Source organism: Chionomys nivalis, chromosome 6 (assembly GCF_950005125.1).
Source record: "Chionomys nivalis chromosome 6, mChiNiv1.1, whole genome shotgun sequence".
NCBI lineage: Eukaryota > Metazoa > Chordata > Mammalia > Rodentia > Cricetidae > Chionomys > Chionomys nivalis.
This window is the reverse complement of record NC_080091.1, coordinates 64209031-64229259: the sequence shown is the minus strand read 5'-3', so window position 1 is coordinate 64229259 and position 20229 is coordinate 64209031. Positions and strand designations below refer to the sequence as shown.

Genomic DNA, 20229 nt, shown 5'->3' with positions numbered 1-20229 from the left:
TAGCCCATTATTCTTGTCTATGCTAGCCACAAGGCTTGGTACCTTTTTCAGTGAGGCAGTCACATCTTGCTTCTTTTGTGGCAGGCTCACAACTGCCGAAAAAGCTTCCTTCTTCCAAGAACACTCCTGTTTTTGTTGACCCACCTCTACTTCCTGTCTGGTTGTCCCGCCTATACTTCCTGCCTGGGTACTGACCAATCAACTTTTATTTAAAATATAATTGATGGAATACAGTTGTCCCATACCACATAATTATTTTCCTTTAATAAAGAAGAAGTGTATTTTCATCTTGTTAGGAAGAATAGCCTATGACTAAAAAGTTACCAAGAAAAGTTATAAGGTTGTCAACATATCAGTTTTCTTTTGGACTCAGTATCCGTGGTACACTAGGGGTGTCTTAAAAATTTGAAATATATGAGAATACATGCTTATTTGAATTATATAATCACAGTGGTCACAGTGATCTGGCCCAGTAATGTTACATAGACTTCATTTAGAATTGTGATATCTTGCTTTTCTATATTTTATTTTGGAAATTAATGTAACTACTCTATGATTTTTCTAACTTCTTATTTTTTTTCATTAAATGAATAGGAAATTTTATGCTGTTGTAATTTCAGCCCTATTTGTCTTTCATTTTGTAATGAATTGACAGTCACAATCTGACTCTATCAGATTATATGATCCATGAGGGCTCATTTTCTTTCTGTAGTATACTGGAACTAATCAAATGTGTTTATCATATTTAGGAATTCAAAAATACTAAGACTAAATGAATAAGTACTCCATAAAGTATCAGCAAATTTGGGATAGGGAGATACCTCAGAAACTAAGAGCACATGCTCTTCTTCCATAGACTGGGAATAGATCTCAGCACCCAAGTCAAAGCAGCTACATGTGCAACTCTGTATACAGGGTATCTATGCCCTCTTCTGTCCCCGTACAACACATGCACACAGAATGAAACACACATTTAAATAAATAAAAATAAATAATTTAAAATATGAACAAAATAATTATTCTGTAGAAGATTTCATCTTGCATAATGATAAAGATATCTTTAAGTAAATATTTTTGTCAAGCATTTTTGGAGAAAAAAGAATAATTATAAATAACAGAATCAGAAGCTGGAGAGATGTCTCAGTGGTTAAGAGGACTGGCTGCTCTTCCAGAGGTCCAGAATTCAATTCCCAGCAACCACATATTGACTCACAACCATCTGCAATGAGATCTGGCCTCCTCCTCTGGCATGCAGGCATACATGGAGGCAGAATGTTGTATACATAATAAATAAATAAATCTTTAAAAAAAGAAAAAATAAATAACAAAATCAATTTTTAATACAACCTGGAAACAAATGTTTTATCTGCAATATATTTCCTCATATTCATGCTGTATATCAACAAGTTAAATAAAGATAGAAAAACTGCATAAGATTCTATGAGTAGTGTGACTTGCCGATGATAGTTAAGATAACTGACTCCTCTTACCACTCTCTTATATGATCCATTATCCCATTAGAAATTACAAGTATTTTATTAAAATATTGGTTTCCCTATTCTGTGCATAACCTTACCCAGTTATTTATCAACAGTTGGCAAAATTCACACACTATAACCTATAACTTAACAAAAGAATATACATTGTTCATAAAACCAATTGTTCCTGAGTCAGTTTAGGAAGAAAGACAACACAGCAGAAAGATTATCATTGGTGGCCTGCAGAGAATCATCCCAGTCCATCAATAAGTTGCATGTCTTATGCCTAATAACTTCACATATCTTTTCCTCAATGTCTTGTTTATTAAAATGACTACTACACAAGGCTATATTCATGTAATGGCTTTGTGGGAGCCCAGGTAGTTTGGATGCTCACCTTAATAGACCTGGATGGAGGTGGGTGGTCCTTGGACCTCCCACAGGGCAGAGAAACCTGCTTACTCTTTGGGCTGAGGAGGAAGGAAGACTTGATTGGGGGAGGGGGAGGGAATGGGAGGTGGTGGCGGGGAAGAGGCAGAAATCTTTAATAATTAAATTAATTAATTAATAATAAAAAAAAACAGGGGTTACAAGAAGTGGGCTCTGCCTTATTTATTACTATATTCCATGAAGAATTTGTCAGGCATTTGTAAATATGCATCTAAATAAAAGAACTAATGAATAAAAAAAAAAAAGAAAATTTCATATAGTAAAATCAAATGTTATTTTGTTATCATGTTCAAAGAATTGGCAAATAAAGTATATTAAACAATTTATATGTACCGGGTAAAAAAAAAGCAAATTAGTCTATATGAATTTCAATCAAAATCTTGCACTGATCTCAGGTTAAGGATGTTAGGAAACAGATTCTGGGATGAAGAGGTACACTAAACAAGCCAACATATGCTTACTGTGAGACAAAGTGTAGCACCTTGACATTGACCATAAAAATGAGGGCAACACTTCATATCAAACAAGAATAAATTTTCCAGGAATGCTTGAACAATGGATGACCCTGGACCAATACATTTCAGAAAGGTATTCAATCAAGACTTGACCTCTCTCTCAAATTCACAGTAATAAGAAACTGAGGTTAAGATAAAGATGAAGAAATAGATAAATGCAAGAAACATCCCATTCTGAAACTCTCTAGGTAATAGACCTTCCATACCTAGTTATAGCTACATCAATTTATTTTTCTGTCTCCTCAGTTTTGAAAACCAATTGTATAAACCAAAAATAAAAAGAACAAAAGGATACAATATAAAAACAAAATGAGTTAGCCTTATCAAAACTAAGAACAAATCACTTTCAATCTTTATGCCTTGAAAACCTTTTTCATCACTAAAAGGAAATAAAATCTATTGATTCATGTCATATCACGATAAATACATGTTATTGTTTTGTTACCATTATCAAAATGACACTTATAATTTTTATTTAATAAATATAATCAATCCTATCTTTACTCATATAAAACAAAGGAATAAAAGATACTAAAATCTAATATTGGTAGAAGAAACGTTAAATTTTTACCCAAAACCTAATTGTGATCTATGTATGGGCATTTTCTATTCCATCCCCTGTGAATTTAGTAACTATTAACAGACTGTTTTATAAGAGAAAAATTTCCACTTTTAAATATTCCTATTTTAATATTTGACAATTTGAATAGTCTCACAATATAAATATGAATTATTTGTTATATTAATAACACATAGAGAAATAATCATTTATCTTATTTTAATATGAAATAACCAAGTTATATAATTATATACTTAAGAGTTATATATTTAACAAGTATATTAAATTGTGTAAAAATTAGCAATTTATTCTATTAATGTATCATTATCAGATTCATATAAGTTGCTGTGAACTTGCTATGATAAGATTATTTCTTCTTTACGACTTGCATGTGGTTCTTACTACCCATGGGAACTTAACTCTAAGACCACCAAAGATGCCAATAGCCACAGCTGTCCATGCCCAAGTATTTTACATAAAATAGCATAGATTTTGCATATAATTAATACATATACACCCATATACTATAAGCTTTAAATGAATTCTAGTCTACTTGTGATAAATAATAATATGTACATATTTATGTGAGGAGGCAGCTTGTTGGTTTTGGCTGCTCAGCCCCAAAATAACCACACAAAAACTAATTAAGTCCCTTCATGGCCTATAGCTTTAACTTCATATCAGCTAGCTCTTCCATATTAATTTAACTGATTTCTGGTAATTTGTATATTGCCACATAGCTGTGGCTTAATAGGTAAAGTTTCATCTGGCTCTGGCAAGGCTACATGGCTTTTCTCTAACCTCACCTCCTTTCTCCCATCATTCAGTTTAGCTTTCCCCACCTACCTTTGTTTCCTTTGCAGGCCTAAGACAATTTTTCTCTTACCCAGTGATATTCACTCCCCTTTTCTGTTTAAATGAAAAATGAAGGTTTTAACTTTAACATAGTAAAATTATATATAACAAAACAGGTATCAAACAAGAATTATAGTTGCAATATCTACTTTATCTCTTATCATAACTAAGAAAAACTATAACTATAATTATAAATTCTTCAACCTCATCAAAGACTCCCAAAGGATATAATATTACCTAAGAAAATAGAAAGTGTTTTGTAAATGACTTCCAAAACTCTAGAATTGACACAGACATCTTTCTGCCTCGACAGTAACCCAATGTTCTTCTGTAATGTTGGGGCATCCATCTTCAGCCTACTGGCCCATAGCATCCAGCAGACTTTTCCATGAAGCAGGAAATTTCAAAGACAGTTCAGCCTATATTGGTAGTTTGTCCATCACATTTTTCTGTGTCCTGCAGAATGTCTGACAGACTCTTTCATGAACCAGGAACCCTGAAGGATCATCTCACCTTTAGACAAGGTTAGCAGTCATTTCTCTATGGGTCTTGCATGTCCAGTTCATCAAGCAGTGCAAGCAAGAGCAGTAAGGAGCCTCTTCGATGTCCATCTTCCTCTTGAAGTAGATTGGGCCTTCTAGGAGCAGATGTGTCTCGCTGTCATGAAAAGTCCTCACTTCTTAAAACATTTTAAATGCCATATTCTTTTGTCTTTGAAAGGTATGAAGAATACCTATCTATGTGAAATACATCTCTATATATCTAGAAAATCTAACTAACATGACTACAAATTAGACTATTATAAATGATTATCTATTAACATAAATTCTTAATTATACATTACATTTTTAAATGAGCTGCACAAACACAATACTTTAATCAAGAGCAGAAGTATAAATTTAACAAAATTGACCTTAAATGTGTATCAACAAATCTAGATCCATACTCATACAAATCTCTATAGCATATTGTCCTTTTTTTATAAAAAATATATGGGAATATGGGCATAGTTCTCTAGACTATTTCCTGCAGATTAGGGATGCTATTAATCTGGTCTTTCATGGTGTATCCTGTGTGCTAGGTTTATCTCAGTTAGGACTTGGGTAAACAAAATTTTGGGTGGTGTTCACAGCAACCTTTCAGAGGGTCTTGGACCATCTAACAATATTAGTCAGGAAGGATTTCAGAGGTTCTCATCTTTTGTTGAAACAAAAGAAGAACCTCTTTTCCAAAACAACATATCCTTAGACCCAAATTTTGAAGTCAAGATATCTTTATAATATATATTTTGGTTTAGCATAGCAGTCCATATAATGAAATGTCTCTCTGTACTTGGCTCCTTCACAGTCAAAAAATTCAAAAATAACACAATATTATTCCTAATTTAGACTGTGTATTTTTCAGCTTTACATGGTTTATTTTTGTTCTGTCTCTTTAAAGACTTTACCATTTATTTAAAACTATTTGCTCCTTTTTATAACTGTCTATTTTCTTTTTCTTTTCTCTCCCAAGCCTATGTACATTTATCCAACAATATAACCCATTTAAAGATCTTTTATCTGAATCTGTCTTTATTGTGTATCTGTAACTGTATTCTGACCAGAAGTACTTCTCAAAATGCCAATCCCTTCTTATGAACTTAAGCGGCACCATTGTTAGTAGAAATATGACAATGTCTGCTTTCCCCACCCAGTTCAGCATGACAGAGCTGTTTGCTGCCTCTGAGAGCCATGTTGACAACTTCATTTTTAGGCACCTAGCTAGTCTATATTGCCATTAAGCAAGTTGTAGCATTTTCTTCACAAACCCCATTTATATGCTTGGCCTCCTGAAAGAGCCAGACATCGTGCTGGCAGCATGGCCCAGAAAGCTGCCATTTTAAATGGCATGTTTTTTTTCTACTACCACTGGCTGAATCAAGAAAACGTCTCTTAAGGGAGCTGCAGTATGCTGCCAGCAAGCAAAGCCCATTTGGGAAAATAAATGCACCTAAACTTTGATTTTTAGTGTCTGGAATTCCTTTCTAAGCCCTCTAAGGTTGCATGTGGATTTTAGTTGGCCACATGGGCACTTGCCACACTAGTAGATTCTGTGTGACAAGTTCCACAGACTGAAGCCTTAGGCTCCAAAGGGAGGAGGTCTCCTGGAACCCGTTGTGGAACTCTCTAGTTGAAGAAAAATAGCGAGCCATAGTTCTCATGGCAGTTTTTTGCTTTATCTTCTACTATTCTTTTTCTATATTTACAGGATGTTCCTGATCGCCTGGGCTGAGATTCTAAGTGAGAAAATTGGGTAAGAAGTTACCCCTCAAAATGGGGTCATTGGCCATGACCTCTTCTCTGAGAAAATCAATGTTTTGCTTCATAATCATTTTCATAATTACAAGATTTGATAGAATATCCTCCCAACAACATATGAACTTGTATAGCTGTGTGTGTAGATGAGGTTGGCACTGACATTGTGTATAGAAAGCATTGTTTAAATATAGTTTTAAATTAAGCTTTGAAGATTTTTAATAAGACAGAAGATAGATGTTAGATAAGCATTACTCATGGAAATTTATAAACTTGATCAGAACCTAGGAGTCATAACCAAGTGCTCTTAAAGACTTTTTTAACTCACTTCTAAAAGTTTGTCATTAACTATAAGTGATTTTTTTGTATTTTGTTCTGTTTAATGATTATGATGTAATCTGTTCCAAACATAATTGATTCTTTGGATTCACTGTTCAGGAAATGTAATACCTGATTGATTTTGTGCTTTCTTGTGCCAGATGATTGTGATAATTATTCTTTGTGACTGCTTCACTGGACACATCTTTTAGAATTGTAATACCTTCTTGTTTAAAAACCCCTGCTTGACAGCTGCAAAATATACTCAGCTTCAACCTGCCTCTGTGTTTGTTTCTGTTTGTCACTGTAGAATCCTTATCCACCTAGTCTTTGAGGAACCATGTCCCAGAAAACCCCATATCTGGCTGGGGTGGTCAGTGGCAGGCACCAATTTAAAGTAAGGATGGGTTTCCTGTTCTTTCCCAGCTGCTCAGAACCAAAATAAGGACACAGAAACTATATTAATTAAATCACTGCTTGACCTATTAGCTCTGACTTCTTATTGGATAGCTCTTAGCTTTTAATTTAACTTATTTCTAGTAATCTGTGTATAGCCATGTAGCTTTGGCTTACTGGGTAAAGTTTCATCTGACTCCATTGGGGCTACCTGGCTTCTCTCCCACCTACTTTCTCTCAGCATTTAATTTAGTTTTCCTTGCCAACCTCTATTCCCTGTGCAGGCCCAAGACAGTTTCTTTACTAACCAATGATATTTATAGAATATAGAGTGGAATCATACATCAACATATATATATATATATATATATATATATATATAATTATTCAAGCAACAGTGACAAGGAAAATGTCTGTCCATACTCAGGGTAATTAATGAGGACCAATATTTAAGCAAGTATAAATAAAAAAGGCACCAAATAAACTTTAATGCTAACAACTATCTGAGCCAAAGTTCTAGGGCTCCTCTTCAATGTAATGATTCAATATATCAAATGGGGTGAGACGTGAAAGAGGATCAGTATTCTTGTCATTATGGGGAGAAGTGGATGAAGAGACAAGGTTCTCAACTATCAACACATGTTAACTAGAAAGAGGTGCTCCTGATAATTAGATTAAAAAGAAAATTTCTTTATCCTCTCTAGAGACATCAATACAAGAAGATAATATCAATGGTCTCATGCATAGATATCCTCTTTCCTGACAACTGCTATGAAGAGATTGTTCTACATACCGAATTTCCCCAAAGACGTCTTACTGTCTAAATCAGATTAGTAAGTAACATGTCTGTGGAAGATTGACTTGATGACAACAATTGTTATAAAAATATCCACTCAGCCGGGTGGTGGTGGCGCATGCCTTTAATCCCAGCACTTGGGAGGCAGAGGCAGGTGGATCTCTGTGAGTTCGAGACCAGCCTGGTCTACAAGAGCTAATTCCAGGACAGGCTCCAAAACCACAGAGAAACCCTGTCTTGAAAAAAACCAAAAAAAAAAAAAAAAAAAATCCACTCTACATAGAACTCTTCCATGGGTCCTGTATTATATGCCTGTAGAGAGAAGGCTGAGGCAAGTAAGCATGCATGTACTCATTTCTTTTAGCTCTGTAGCTCTGTGTAATGAATGTGATAACACTAGCTGTTTTAACACCTTGTTGCTTTGACATATCTACGATGTTGAACTATAAGCTAGAAGTGTAAGCTAAAATACACTCTGACTACCAAATTTGCTGTTTATTATATAATATCAAAACAATTAAAATGAAATTAAGATGTGTGTCTTCCTCCATCACTCTTAGTATTTGAGAAAATATATTTAACTGATCCTGAATATCATCAATGATTGGGTAGCTTGACTATCCTGAAAGTCCTGGGCACCCTTTGGTCTCTACGTCCTCCTAGCTCTACGATTTGAGGCGTGTGTTAGCACTCATGGCCTCATACAGCTGCTCTGGATTCTAACTCTGGTTCTCAAGCTTATGCAGCAGGCAGTGTACCCTCTGAATGTTTTACATAGAATCTAGAAAACCTTGTAGAGTAGAATGTGTGCTACTAAGTATTTTGATTACTTAATGCAATTGCTATTTTATATTTAATAATGGTTACCCAAAATTCAAATTTTAAAATGTTAAACTTTTTATTTTCTTCATGCTTATGATATAACTGATTCTCTTGTAGTCCTTAAGCTTATAATGTTGTGCTTGTCTGTGCAGGGCTATCTGTTGGTTTCAATATTGGATTAATGCTGATGTGGGTAGTAAAAACAAAGCCCTCCTTCTTCATTGCCATCCTATACTTTATAATTTAATGCACCACTATCAAAGCTGCTAATAAGTCTTCCATTATAAATACTTTATCATCACTTGATGATAAAATTTGAAGAATGGGGATTATGAGAGAGGATAGAAGGGGATGGGGAAAGAAGAGAGTGGAACAGAGAAAAGCAATTAAAATCGATGCAAATCATATAACACTAAACCTAGTAGTGTTAATAATAAATGTTTTGTTGAAAACTAGATGTAGATTATAACAATTAACTACAGAAATATTTCTTAATATGAAGAACAAGTTGTAAATGTCAGGTTGACAAGTTGCTCTAGTATACAGACTGGAATTTGTCTCTGTCTGTCTTTCCTACCTTTTTCAGTCTGTTTCTCTCTCTCTCTCTCTCTCTCTCTCTCTCTCTCTCTCTCTCTCTCTCTCTCTCTCTCTCTCTCTCTCTCTTCCCCCCTCCCTCCCCCCTTCTCTTTCTCCTACACATACACACACACACACACAGACACATGTCACGTCAAGTTTAATGAGGTTGTGTTTTAAATTCAATCATTGTTTTCCTTATAAGGAAGAAGATTTAGTGGAAACAAGATACAAAGAGTGAAGATGTCTGCATTAGAGAGATATGCCTTATAGAATATGGGTACATACACACACACACACTGATAATGGATTATTAAATCAGGTTACACAGTAGTGACTACATTACTCAATAATAGCCATCTGAATACACCACGGAGAGGCTGAGAAGTTTGAATTTGCACCACCAAAGTGGCAGGATTGTTCAATAATCCCAATGAGGTACTGAAGCCCCGAAACATTCTTGGAGAGATAGAAAACTCATCTTCAGTTTTCCTTAAGGACTAAAATTTAGGTTCTTTTAACTGTATTAACAGTACCAACGTAAGCAGGTAAACAGCAAGGGACCTCAGCTGAACTTCTTTTGCATTTGAAAAGAGACTTTCTGTGAGCAACACTCTAGGCAGCTGGGGAAGGAGAGTACTGATTCTGAATGTGTACTCTCGGTGGTACACACTGCATCTTGCCAAAGGTCTGTAAACTTGAAAAACAGTCTGCTCACCCATAATATTATCCTCCATCATTTAAGTTTTCACTTAGTGGTATCTTTTTTTCATCTTCGTATTTCCCCTACAGGTGGTATCTAGGAAATTCAAGGTCTGTCAGGTGCTGTGTAAGATGTTATTTCAGAGAAACAGAAAGTTAAAAATCAACCAACAATTTTCAACCTTAACCTTCAAGTTAGCATTAGGGAAAAAATATTTTGTTAGATTAGTTTTTTTCCAAGATTCAGGATTTTCATTGTGTAAAGAAAAAAAAATGGACTGATCAGTTTCCCAGGTTCTGTTACAACCTAAAAACATCCTTTTCTGTTTTCTCTGTTCAGAGGCTATAGGATTAATATAAAAATGGATTTGTAAGGGAACAGTAGTCACATTGGAGGCTAATGTTTTGCTATGGAGTTGTAGCCTACTTGTCTCATTCTTGTTGAGTACTCTTCCAAGAGGATATAGAAAATAATGGATAACTCTAGTAATTTTTAATCTGGACTAGAGATTGTATCCATTGCTCTCCATGAGTTCATGAGAGACCTTAGCTACCAAAATTCTGATATTATGTATGCTTATTTTGTGAGACTATAGGTAGCTTCATGAAGTATTTTGGAATAAATTAGTTTACCTTAGATAGCCTACCACATCGGGTCCCAATATGGGTAGTAATTTCTAATAAATTTCATTAATCTCCACATTCATGGATTTAGTATGATGTTTACTGTTAGCACCAGTACTTATTTACTAGGTCAAGGTTACCTGATATAGTTAGTGAGATATGAATATTACTCAGGTTAGAGAAATCTTATAAAGACCGAGGCTGAGATAAGTATATTCCAAATCCAACATTTTATACGTTTATCTGAAGCAGAATAAAATGGCAATTGCCAGATTCCATACAATGGTAGTTTTCAGGACAAACTGATGTTTGCTAGCTCTGTGGGGTGCACATATTTAGTGTCTAAGATCAGTTATCCTGTAAAGCTGACATATGCTTCATTGGCCTCTAGCAAAAATAGAGAATCAAAAGGCAGCCTGAATATTTCCCTGCCTGAGAACTGCTTTGGTTTCTCCAGAACTGAAAGGCCCACTATGTACCAGGAGTCATGGATGCTAACCCAAAACATCTATAGTGCATATCCCTCAAGACAGCTAGATTAGGCCAACACCATGATTCCCCAAAGTATATTCACCTAAAAAGTTACATAAAGCATGTTTATTACTCATAGATGGAACAGTAAGATAATTGTGAGCCCGTCACATGTGGTCAGAAAAGCTAGAGAAAGATGATAGAGTTTTTTTTTCTATACTTTCTATACTTTCTTTACTTACACAACAGATGTAGTGGAAGCTAATAGGTAAAATGTACAGTAGACCATTTTCTCAAAACAACAGGCACAGAGCTTGTACTATTCTTTCAGGTCTTCTGGAATTTCACCTTGTTGCATTCACAGCATAACATCCTATAGCTGCTTTCTAAATCACAAAAAAAAAAAAAAAAAAAAAAAAAAAAAACAAAAAACAAAAAACAAAAAAAAAACGGAGAGATATAAGAAATTGAGTTCCCAAAAGAGAAGTGCCATACTCTTTTGTAAAAAAGTGTTCAGGTCACCAGTTTTTAGTAATATGTTAAATCTAACATGACTGTGATTCTAAAACTAGAGTACCTGGCAGGGAAAGAAGGTTGTTGAATTCTTGACAAAGTGATACTACAAACAGTAAATCACAGATTGTTCAGCTGTGTACCTTTGGTGAAAGGTGTTGAAAGTATCCTCACGTCCAGTAGAAATTCGTTGAAAACTTAATATTTACACACACTGAACCAACTCATCGTCTTTCCACAATAGCCTAAAATTAAATACATCTTCCAGCACGTAAACAGAATTTATGTGAATAAGTTGAGAAATGGAAAAAGTACTGAATGATGAAAGAAAAGACAGTATAAATTTAATTTAAATATTCATGAACCAACTGTAATTTTGTAATATTTTCTAGACTCTTCCTACTACCCTTCAAACTGGTACATTGATAGGGAGCTGAAAATATCAAATATAATAGGCAACTGCACCTAATCCTAACTTGTGCAAGGATTCTATGAATGTCTTAGTGCATTAGTGCATGTTCAGAAAAGAGGAAATAAAACAAAAAAGTAAAAAATAAGAAGAAGAAGAAGAAGAAGAAGAAGAAGAAGAAGAAGAAGAAGAAGAAGAAGAAGAAGAAGAAGAAGAAGAAGAAAACCAGAATAAATAACACAAAACAAGAAGAGGTGGAATTAAAGAATACAATTATTTCAGTCTAAAAGTGTAATCACGAGGACAGGATTTTAAAGTCACTTAGTTATGAAGTCTCCCACTATTTTGTAAGAAGGCTTGTACAAAGTCACACATATATTTGTTTCCCTTATTATTTTTGTAGACTAGTTTAAGCCTGAGTATCCTGCATGGTCAGGGAAATTTTTTTTTTTATTTCATTGTCAAGAAAACTATGAAAGAGTTTTACCAGACCAATTCATGCTGAATCTTTTCAATAGATACAGAAGATTGGAAATCATAACCTCTGACTGGGTAAGGCTATAACAATTAGGGATAGAGCTAAATGATGAAGCCTAATACTCATATAACTACAAATAAATTTTGTTTGTAAACACACAGAACTATTTTTTCCCATAGAAAAGATGAATCTAGCTATTATGTTTATTTTTCCTGTATGTTGTAAACCAGTTTTTATTAGCAGACTTATTTCACCATTTATTAGACATAAAGGAGTGTTTTTATAATCCCTTTAAATTAGTTGTAATATCTTAATTGTAGTCACATTTGTGAATTAACTCTAGTAACTGACATATGTTCCCTTTATGCTTATTTAAGTGTCATGATTTTTAAAAGTATAGCTTATCCTTCCCATGTTTATTTAAACTAGAAAAATCACCCTCAGAAGACCACTATTAAAAACTCTGATGATACATCTGTCACCAAAGACCCCTGAGGACTTCTATTTAAGTCACCTCCTATGCAAGCATTTTGTCCTATTTTCAGTTCTGTGAAATTCTCCTTTGTTTTCTCAGGAAACAAGTGACATCTACAGACTTACTTTGAATTCACTGAAAACTTGAGGATTTTCAGTTCACAGTTTAATAGACAATCTATGGGTCTTTAAAGTTTCCAATCAATTCTTCTCTCTGTTTTGTTTTATACTAAGAAAATATAGCACTCACTGATCTCCTTCTGCCAATATAGTCTTCACAGCTTAATGCTAGAATCATGAATGGTAACTAGTTAAAATGCAGCAGCCTGATTACATTGGTGTAAAAGCATTTAAATGTTTTATGTCTGTCCTATAGAGTGTTGGATACTACTTATAATGTGATAGTATTTAATTTGATCTCAATATACTGGAACCCTGCCATAAAACAACTAAGAAAATAAACTCAAAGAAGAGACTACTCTAGGATTACAGGGTCAGAAATTTCAATCCATGATCCCTGAGCCCTGTCTCATGGTGCTATAGTGCCTGCCACAGAGCATCATGATAGGAGCTTGTAGCAGGATTGCCTTTTCATTTTTTTTTGTCTGCTAAAAGGCATAGAGCAAAGGAAGGGACTTGGGCTCCTGTATGCATTTTCAGTGCACACTACCAGTGCTCTAACTTTCTGACACTAGTAGACACAACTTAAAATTTCCTTTAGGCCTTATAGTGGACAGGTCAGCATCAAGTGTTTATTACACAGGCATCAAAGGACACTAAAATTCAGTATTACAGGTTTTAATCTTACATGCTAAATCTCATAAACTAAATATATAAGAAACAATATTTCCTGAATCAAAAAGATATATGTAAATGTATATATACATAATGCAATATGCATATATACATATATATATAATTTACACATGGATACTCATATACACATATAAAACATATATACATTTAATTTAGGAAGCTTAATAGCAATAGGATTCCAAAAAGTATTTTCAAACAGCCTGACTGCCAGTTGTCCCTGGTTCCTTCCTCTTCTTTACTACCCTCTCAACACTCAACATTCTCTTTTATTAAACCTCTTACCCCATTTCCCCCTTTCCATAATCTATAGTCAATTATCCCTTTCCAAGTCACCATTCTATTCAGGTGAAGACACACCATAACCAAGAGAACTTTTATAAAATAACACATTTAATTGGGGGCTTGCTTACAGTTTCAGAGGATCTGTCCATTATTATAATGGTGGCATAAACAGCAGTAGAGCAGTAGCTCAGAGCTGCATGCTAATTCTTAGATCGAGAGAGAGAGACTGGGCTGGCTGTGGGTTTTGGAATCTTCAAAGACCACTCCCAGTGACACATTTCCTGTAACAAGCCACACCTCTCAACCCTTCTAATCTTTTCAAATAATGCCACTTCCTGGTGACTAAATATTCGAATATAAGAATCTTTGGGGGCCGTTCATATACACACCTCCACAATCCACTGCCACTTCAGTCTTTCCCCCTGTCTTCCACCAATGGCCTCTTTCTCTGTTCCCACTACTCTACAGATATTTCAATTTGAGATACAGGTCTAAAGAATTCAACACTAAAATTCACATATGAGTGAGACCATGTGATATTTATCTTTCTCAGTCTGGGTTAAATCACACAGTCTAATGTTTTAAACTTCCAATCATTTCCTTGAAACTGTAATGTTTTCATTTTTCTTTGCATTTAAATAAAAATTTTATTGTGTGTTTGCAACAGATTTCATAGCCCATTCATGTGCTGATGAGCATCTAGGCAGATTCCACTTAATACCTATTATGAATAGAGCAGCTGTGAATATAGATGACCATGTATAGCTCTGTAGTAGAAAATAGGGTCACTTACATTTGTGCTCAGGAGAAATACAGTTGGAGTTATATAGCAAGCCAACTACATTGATAAGTGTATATTTATGAATTAATGCGAGCATAGCATTGCCTTTACTGTTAATTAGCTTTCCTCTTTATATAATAACACTTCCTTTGTAAAAACAATGATCTCAAAGACTGTGTGAAATATATTAGTCTGAAATATTTGGAGGGAAGTCTAGTAAAAATTTAAAAAAAACTATAAAAACAATACCTATTATTGATGACAGGAACATTTTCAATGTGATTTATATCTACACTTTGCTTATTTTTATAATATTTTGATCAATAAATAAAATAGGCAGTAACTTAGATATACCCATAGCACACACTGTGTACTAATTCCTGAAATATCAGACTTTCAAACTGATGCTAATACTGCATTCTTGCATAATTAAAAGCAAATCACACCCTTGTGGATAATAAATAATAGATTGAGATTAATTTTATTGGATCAAAACTGAAACAATTACAAGGTAATTGTGTTCTACTTGTGTTTTTTTCAATGTTTCTTATATTTTCAATAAATAATGTTGACAAGCATCCAGTGAGTCTCATAATTATTCCTAGTCCTGAAATATAATTGAAGGACATTGAAGTTTTCTGTAGCAAAACCTCACTTTCCTAAAAAGTAAACCATTTACAGGGTTGAAGAGAGTCCTTAAAAATTGTGATAAAGATGCCAAAGTGTAACTTTTCACAGCTGATGGTTTCAGACAGGGATAGGAGAGAACATAGTTATCTTTAAGAGGGTGGCTACTGGAAGTTTGTCCATGCTTCAGTGAGTATATAGGCAACACAAGTTGTAGTTGATATATTACATTAGTGGGGAGGGAAAGGCACACAAGTGGAAGAGTGGACCTGGGAGGAATGGGACTAGTGTGTGATTGGGGTATATTGCATAAAATTCACAAGTAATCAATAACAAAAAACTGTGTTGGAGAAAAAGGATTCATGAGATTAATTTATTAATTGGGAGTGATTAGATGCAAATTAAGTAATATAAATGTTTTAAAACTATTACTGGCCAGGTAGTGGTGATGCAAGTCTGTAATTCAGCAATAATGAGGCAGGGGCAGCTTCCAGAATAGTTAGGACAGCATAGAAAAACCCTGTCTCAAAAATATCAAAACAAAAATATTATTGCTGCTTAATTTGCATTACAACATTTTTGATGAATAATAATCAGTATAGTTATCTAAGATGACATAAATTGGAATTGTTTTATTGAAAAAATGTGTGTTTATATGGGTATTTGATTAACTGAAACAGGGAGTCTAACTGGCAACAAATGACCAATTTTCCTGACTCTTCACCCAATGAGCTGCAATTTCAGACATGACCTCTAACAATTAGCTTTATATTTTGTATTTTGACAGTAGAAATTTATTCACTGTCACAGGTCTATAAACAAAATAACAGCCTTTTTTTCATTTCTATTAAGTACAAATTTAAGCTAATGAAGATTTTGCTAGATAACAAAATAAATTATACAGAATGTCACCAAAAGATACAATGTTTAAAAGACGAAGAAGAAGAAGAAGAAGAAGAAGAAGAAGAAGAAGAAGAAGAAGAAGAAGAAGAAGAAGAAGAAGAAATATAAACATACTGTGTTACTTTAAGATAATTGGTTAATATTACATCACTGGTGACTACATTGTTAATTTTCCTTGTCAGTCTTGTAAGTTCAGGTATATATGCATCCCTTTTTCCTATTTACCTAAAAGTGTTTAATGGTGAAAAGTTCACAGACTTCCTGTTCATTAATTCTTTCTTTTAATAACCAAATATTTATTTATTTATTTTAATTTATTAGATTTAAAAAAAAAACACTCCAAGTTCCCACTCCCTCCCCTCCTCCCATTTCACACCCCCATCAATCTTCAGAGAGGGTAAGACACATTGCTCTGGAGAAGGTCTAAGGCCCTCCCTACTATATCTAGGCTAAGCAAAATATACATCCAAAAAGAATAGGATCCCAAAAAGCTAGTACATGCAGTAGGGATAAATCCTGGTGCCACTGCCAGGGGCCCCTCAGTTTGCCCCAGCAATTTAACTGTCAACCACATTCAGAGGAACTAGTTTGGTCCTATGCTTGCTCCTTTCAAGCCTGGCTCTCATCTCTATCCTTCCTCCATCTCAACTATCACATTCCCTCAAGCTCTCCTCAACCCTCCCCTTCTCCCTTCCTCTGGTGTGAGATTGCCTTGCAGAATTTGATGGTGCTTGGTCTTGTAGGAATGCATCTCTGGCCCACTTCACTCACAGACATATCTACAGAAAATTCTCTGATGAACATATGTGTCTCAGGAATTTGCTAGACATTTTTTAACTTGTAACACACTCTAGGAATGTAGAGAGTTAAGTGATGAGAGAGTTTGTAAACAGAGGCAGAGCTCTTCTTTTGTCCCTGCCACCCAGTACCAAATAATCATACACATAGTTATATTAATTATAGAATATTTGTCTTATAGCTCAGGCTTATTATTAAACAGCTCTTACAACTTAATTAACCCATTTCTATTAATCAACATTTTTCCATGTGGCTTCGTGGCTTTACCTGTTTTCTAGAATATCTTGTTTCAACAACCTGGCTCACATCTCCCTGATTCCACCATTCTCCTCTATATTTTTTTACTTTGACTTTCCCACCCATTCTTATTTTGCCTTGCTATAGGACAAAGCAGCTTCTTTATTAACGATGTGAATAATATTTATTCACAGCATAAAGGACTATCCCTCCAAATGAGGAGCAGAAGGAGGGAGAACATGAGCAAGGAAGTCAGGACCTCGAGGGGTGCGTCATCCCACTGAGACGGTGGGACTGATCTAATAGGAGCTCACCAAGGCCAGTTGGACCGGGACTGATGGAGCATGTGATCAAACCGGACTCTCTGAATGTGGCTGACAATGAGGGCTGATGGAGAAGCCAAGGACAATGGCACTGGGTTTTGATTCTACTGCATGGACGGGCTTTGTGGGAGCCTGGTCTGTTTGGATGCTCACCTTCCTGGGCGTGGGGGAGGGGGGGAGAACCTTGGACTTCCCATAGGGTAGGGAACCCTGATTGCTCTTTGTACTGGAGAGGGAGGGGGAGGGGAGGGAAGTGGGATGAGGGGAGGAGGTGGAAAATTTTAATAAAAAAATAAAGAGTAGCAAATAGGAAAAGAAAAAGAAAAAAAAAAAGGACTAACCCACAGCAGGAGTCTAATTTGTTTTTTGTTATACCTTTTTAAGATGGTTTTTATTATCTGCATTTAAAACATAAAATAATTATCTTGGAAAGATAATGCTTGTTTCTGATCATATTATAAATATAGCTGAATATGTGAAATGTGTGATTTTAATATCTATTTAAGGAAATAATTCTATTTTATAACCTAAAACACAAATGCATAGTGTTGTATTGTTGACAATCAATACAGTTCATTTAATTATTATTATAATCAATCAATTATAATAAAAATTAGAATTTTAATCACTTGAAATACAAGTTAAATCTATTTACCTCAAGCAAAGTAAGTAGTGTTCCTTTTGTCAAGTTATAGACTTTGTGATGTTCTTTGGGAGATACCATGGAAATTAATGCTTGAAAATTGAAACTTTAATTGGAAAGGTTTATTTCTGAGTAAATAATCACTTTAATTTACTCTTTTTCCTCTTCTTTGAATTATACGCAATTGTTTTTTAAATTAATACTACCGTAGACACTCAAGTAAGTAGGATGCTGTGGAACAAATGTGCTAATTACAAAGTTAGACATGGATAATAGATAAAAATGCTTCCACTATGAGGCAGAATAAACTCAGAGATGGCTCCCAAGATTAGCACCTCCCAGAGGAATGGTTATTGTGGGATACTTTGCTGACACCATCAAATCCCTGTGTCTTTTTGTAAAAAGGCATAGAGAGGAAGTTGGTGCCTTGAAAGTACATATTGAGGAAGCAGAGAGGAAAGGAGTTGCTGAGATCACAAAGAACAACAAACATACCTGGATAACAGCCAAGAAAAGACAAGTGAATCTTCTCAAAGTAATTATGAAGATACACAGGTTTTGGCTATCACATTGAATATCATTAAGATTTTGTAAAAGAATAAGTAGGTAGCAGTTGTTACACAACCTCATAAAAAGAAATTGGACCTTCTCTTCTGTTTATTTCCATTTTCTCAGTAACACTGGAAAGCAGTTGTTCAACTGAGAGGTGTGTATATGCATTCACTGCAAAATGAAAATGTGGGATTTTTCCCTGGTAGAAGTCAATATATACACAAAATAAAAATACAAAGTGTTTTCTCTTACACGAGGAATCTAGCTTTAATTTTTTGTGGACATGTGTGTGGGGAGGGTTATGAGAAAGGGGGTGTGATGGGGGAGGAAGAGATTTTGTGGGTGGGAAAAGTGAAGGTGAGTGATTATATGTGGCTTGAAAACAGAATAAAAAAGATATTCTGAGTCAAAAGGGACAAGGAAAGAGGACTTGGGAATAGGAAGAGCTGCAAGAATGGGGGGAGATAAAAACAAAGTGTAATGTATCCTTGTATGAAAATGCCACAGTGAAGCCCATTGCTTTGTATGTGAGCTAAAATAATAAAAATAAAAATGCTGTCCCAGAGTCTGGGAGTCGAAACCGGTTGTCAAGCCAGTCCCGTTCCGCGCTCCCCTGCCTTTCTTTTCTTTCTCTTTCAACGTGACAGATGCCGCTGTGTCCTTCGCCAAGGACTTCTTCGCAGGTGGAGTGGCCGCGGCCATCTCCAAGGCGGCTGTAGCGCCCATCGAGCGGGTCAAGCTGCTGCTGCAGGTGCAGCATGCCAGCAAGAAAATCACGGCAGATAAGCAATACAAGGGCATTATAGACTGTGTGGTTCGTATCCCCAAGGAACAGGGAGTCCTGTCCTTCTGGCGTGGTAACCTGGCCAATGTCATCAGATACTTCCCCACCCAGGCTCTCAACTTTGCCTTCAAAGATAAATACAAGCAGATCTTTTTGGGTGGTGTGGATAAGAGGACCCAGTTTTGGCACTACTTTGCAGGGAACCTGGCATCAGGTGGTGCCACTGGGGCCACATCTCTGTGCTTTGTGTACCCCCTTGATTTTGCCCGTACCCATCTAGCAGCTGATGTGGGCAAAGCTGGAGCTGAAAGGGAATTCAAAGGCCTTGGTGAGTGCCTGGTTAAGATCTACAAATCTGATGGGATTAGGGGCCTGTACCAAGGCTTTAATGTGTCAGTCCAGGGCATTATCATCTACCGAGCTGCCTACTTTGGCATCTATGACACTGCAAAGGGAATGCTTCCAGATCCCAAGAACACTCACATCTTCATCAGCTGGATGATTGCACAGTCTGTCACGGCTGTCGCTGGCTTGACTTCCTATCCCTTTGACACGATTCGCCGTCGTATGATGATGCAGTCAGGACGCAAAGGAACTGACATCTTGTACACAGGCACGATCGACTGCTGGAGGAAGATTGCTCGTGACGAAGGAAGCAAGGCCTTTTTCAAGGGTGCATGGTCCAACGTTCTCAGGGGCATGGGTGGTGGCTTTGTGCTTGTCTTATATGATGAGATCAAGAAGTACACATAA

General features: G+C 35.5%; 1 protein-coding gene across 1 annotated transcript in view; it reads left to right on the top strand.

Moving 5' to 3' along the window:
• Positions 1-20229, top strand: part of LOC130876349 (ADP/ATP translocase 2-like) — a 188789-nt gene extending 168560 nt beyond the window's left edge. The window contains exon 2 of the mRNA XM_057772869.1: positions 19257-20229. Within this exon, the coding sequence (XP_057628852.1) occupies positions 19257-20229 (973 nt within the window). The remainder of the gene's footprint in view (positions 1-19256) is intronic.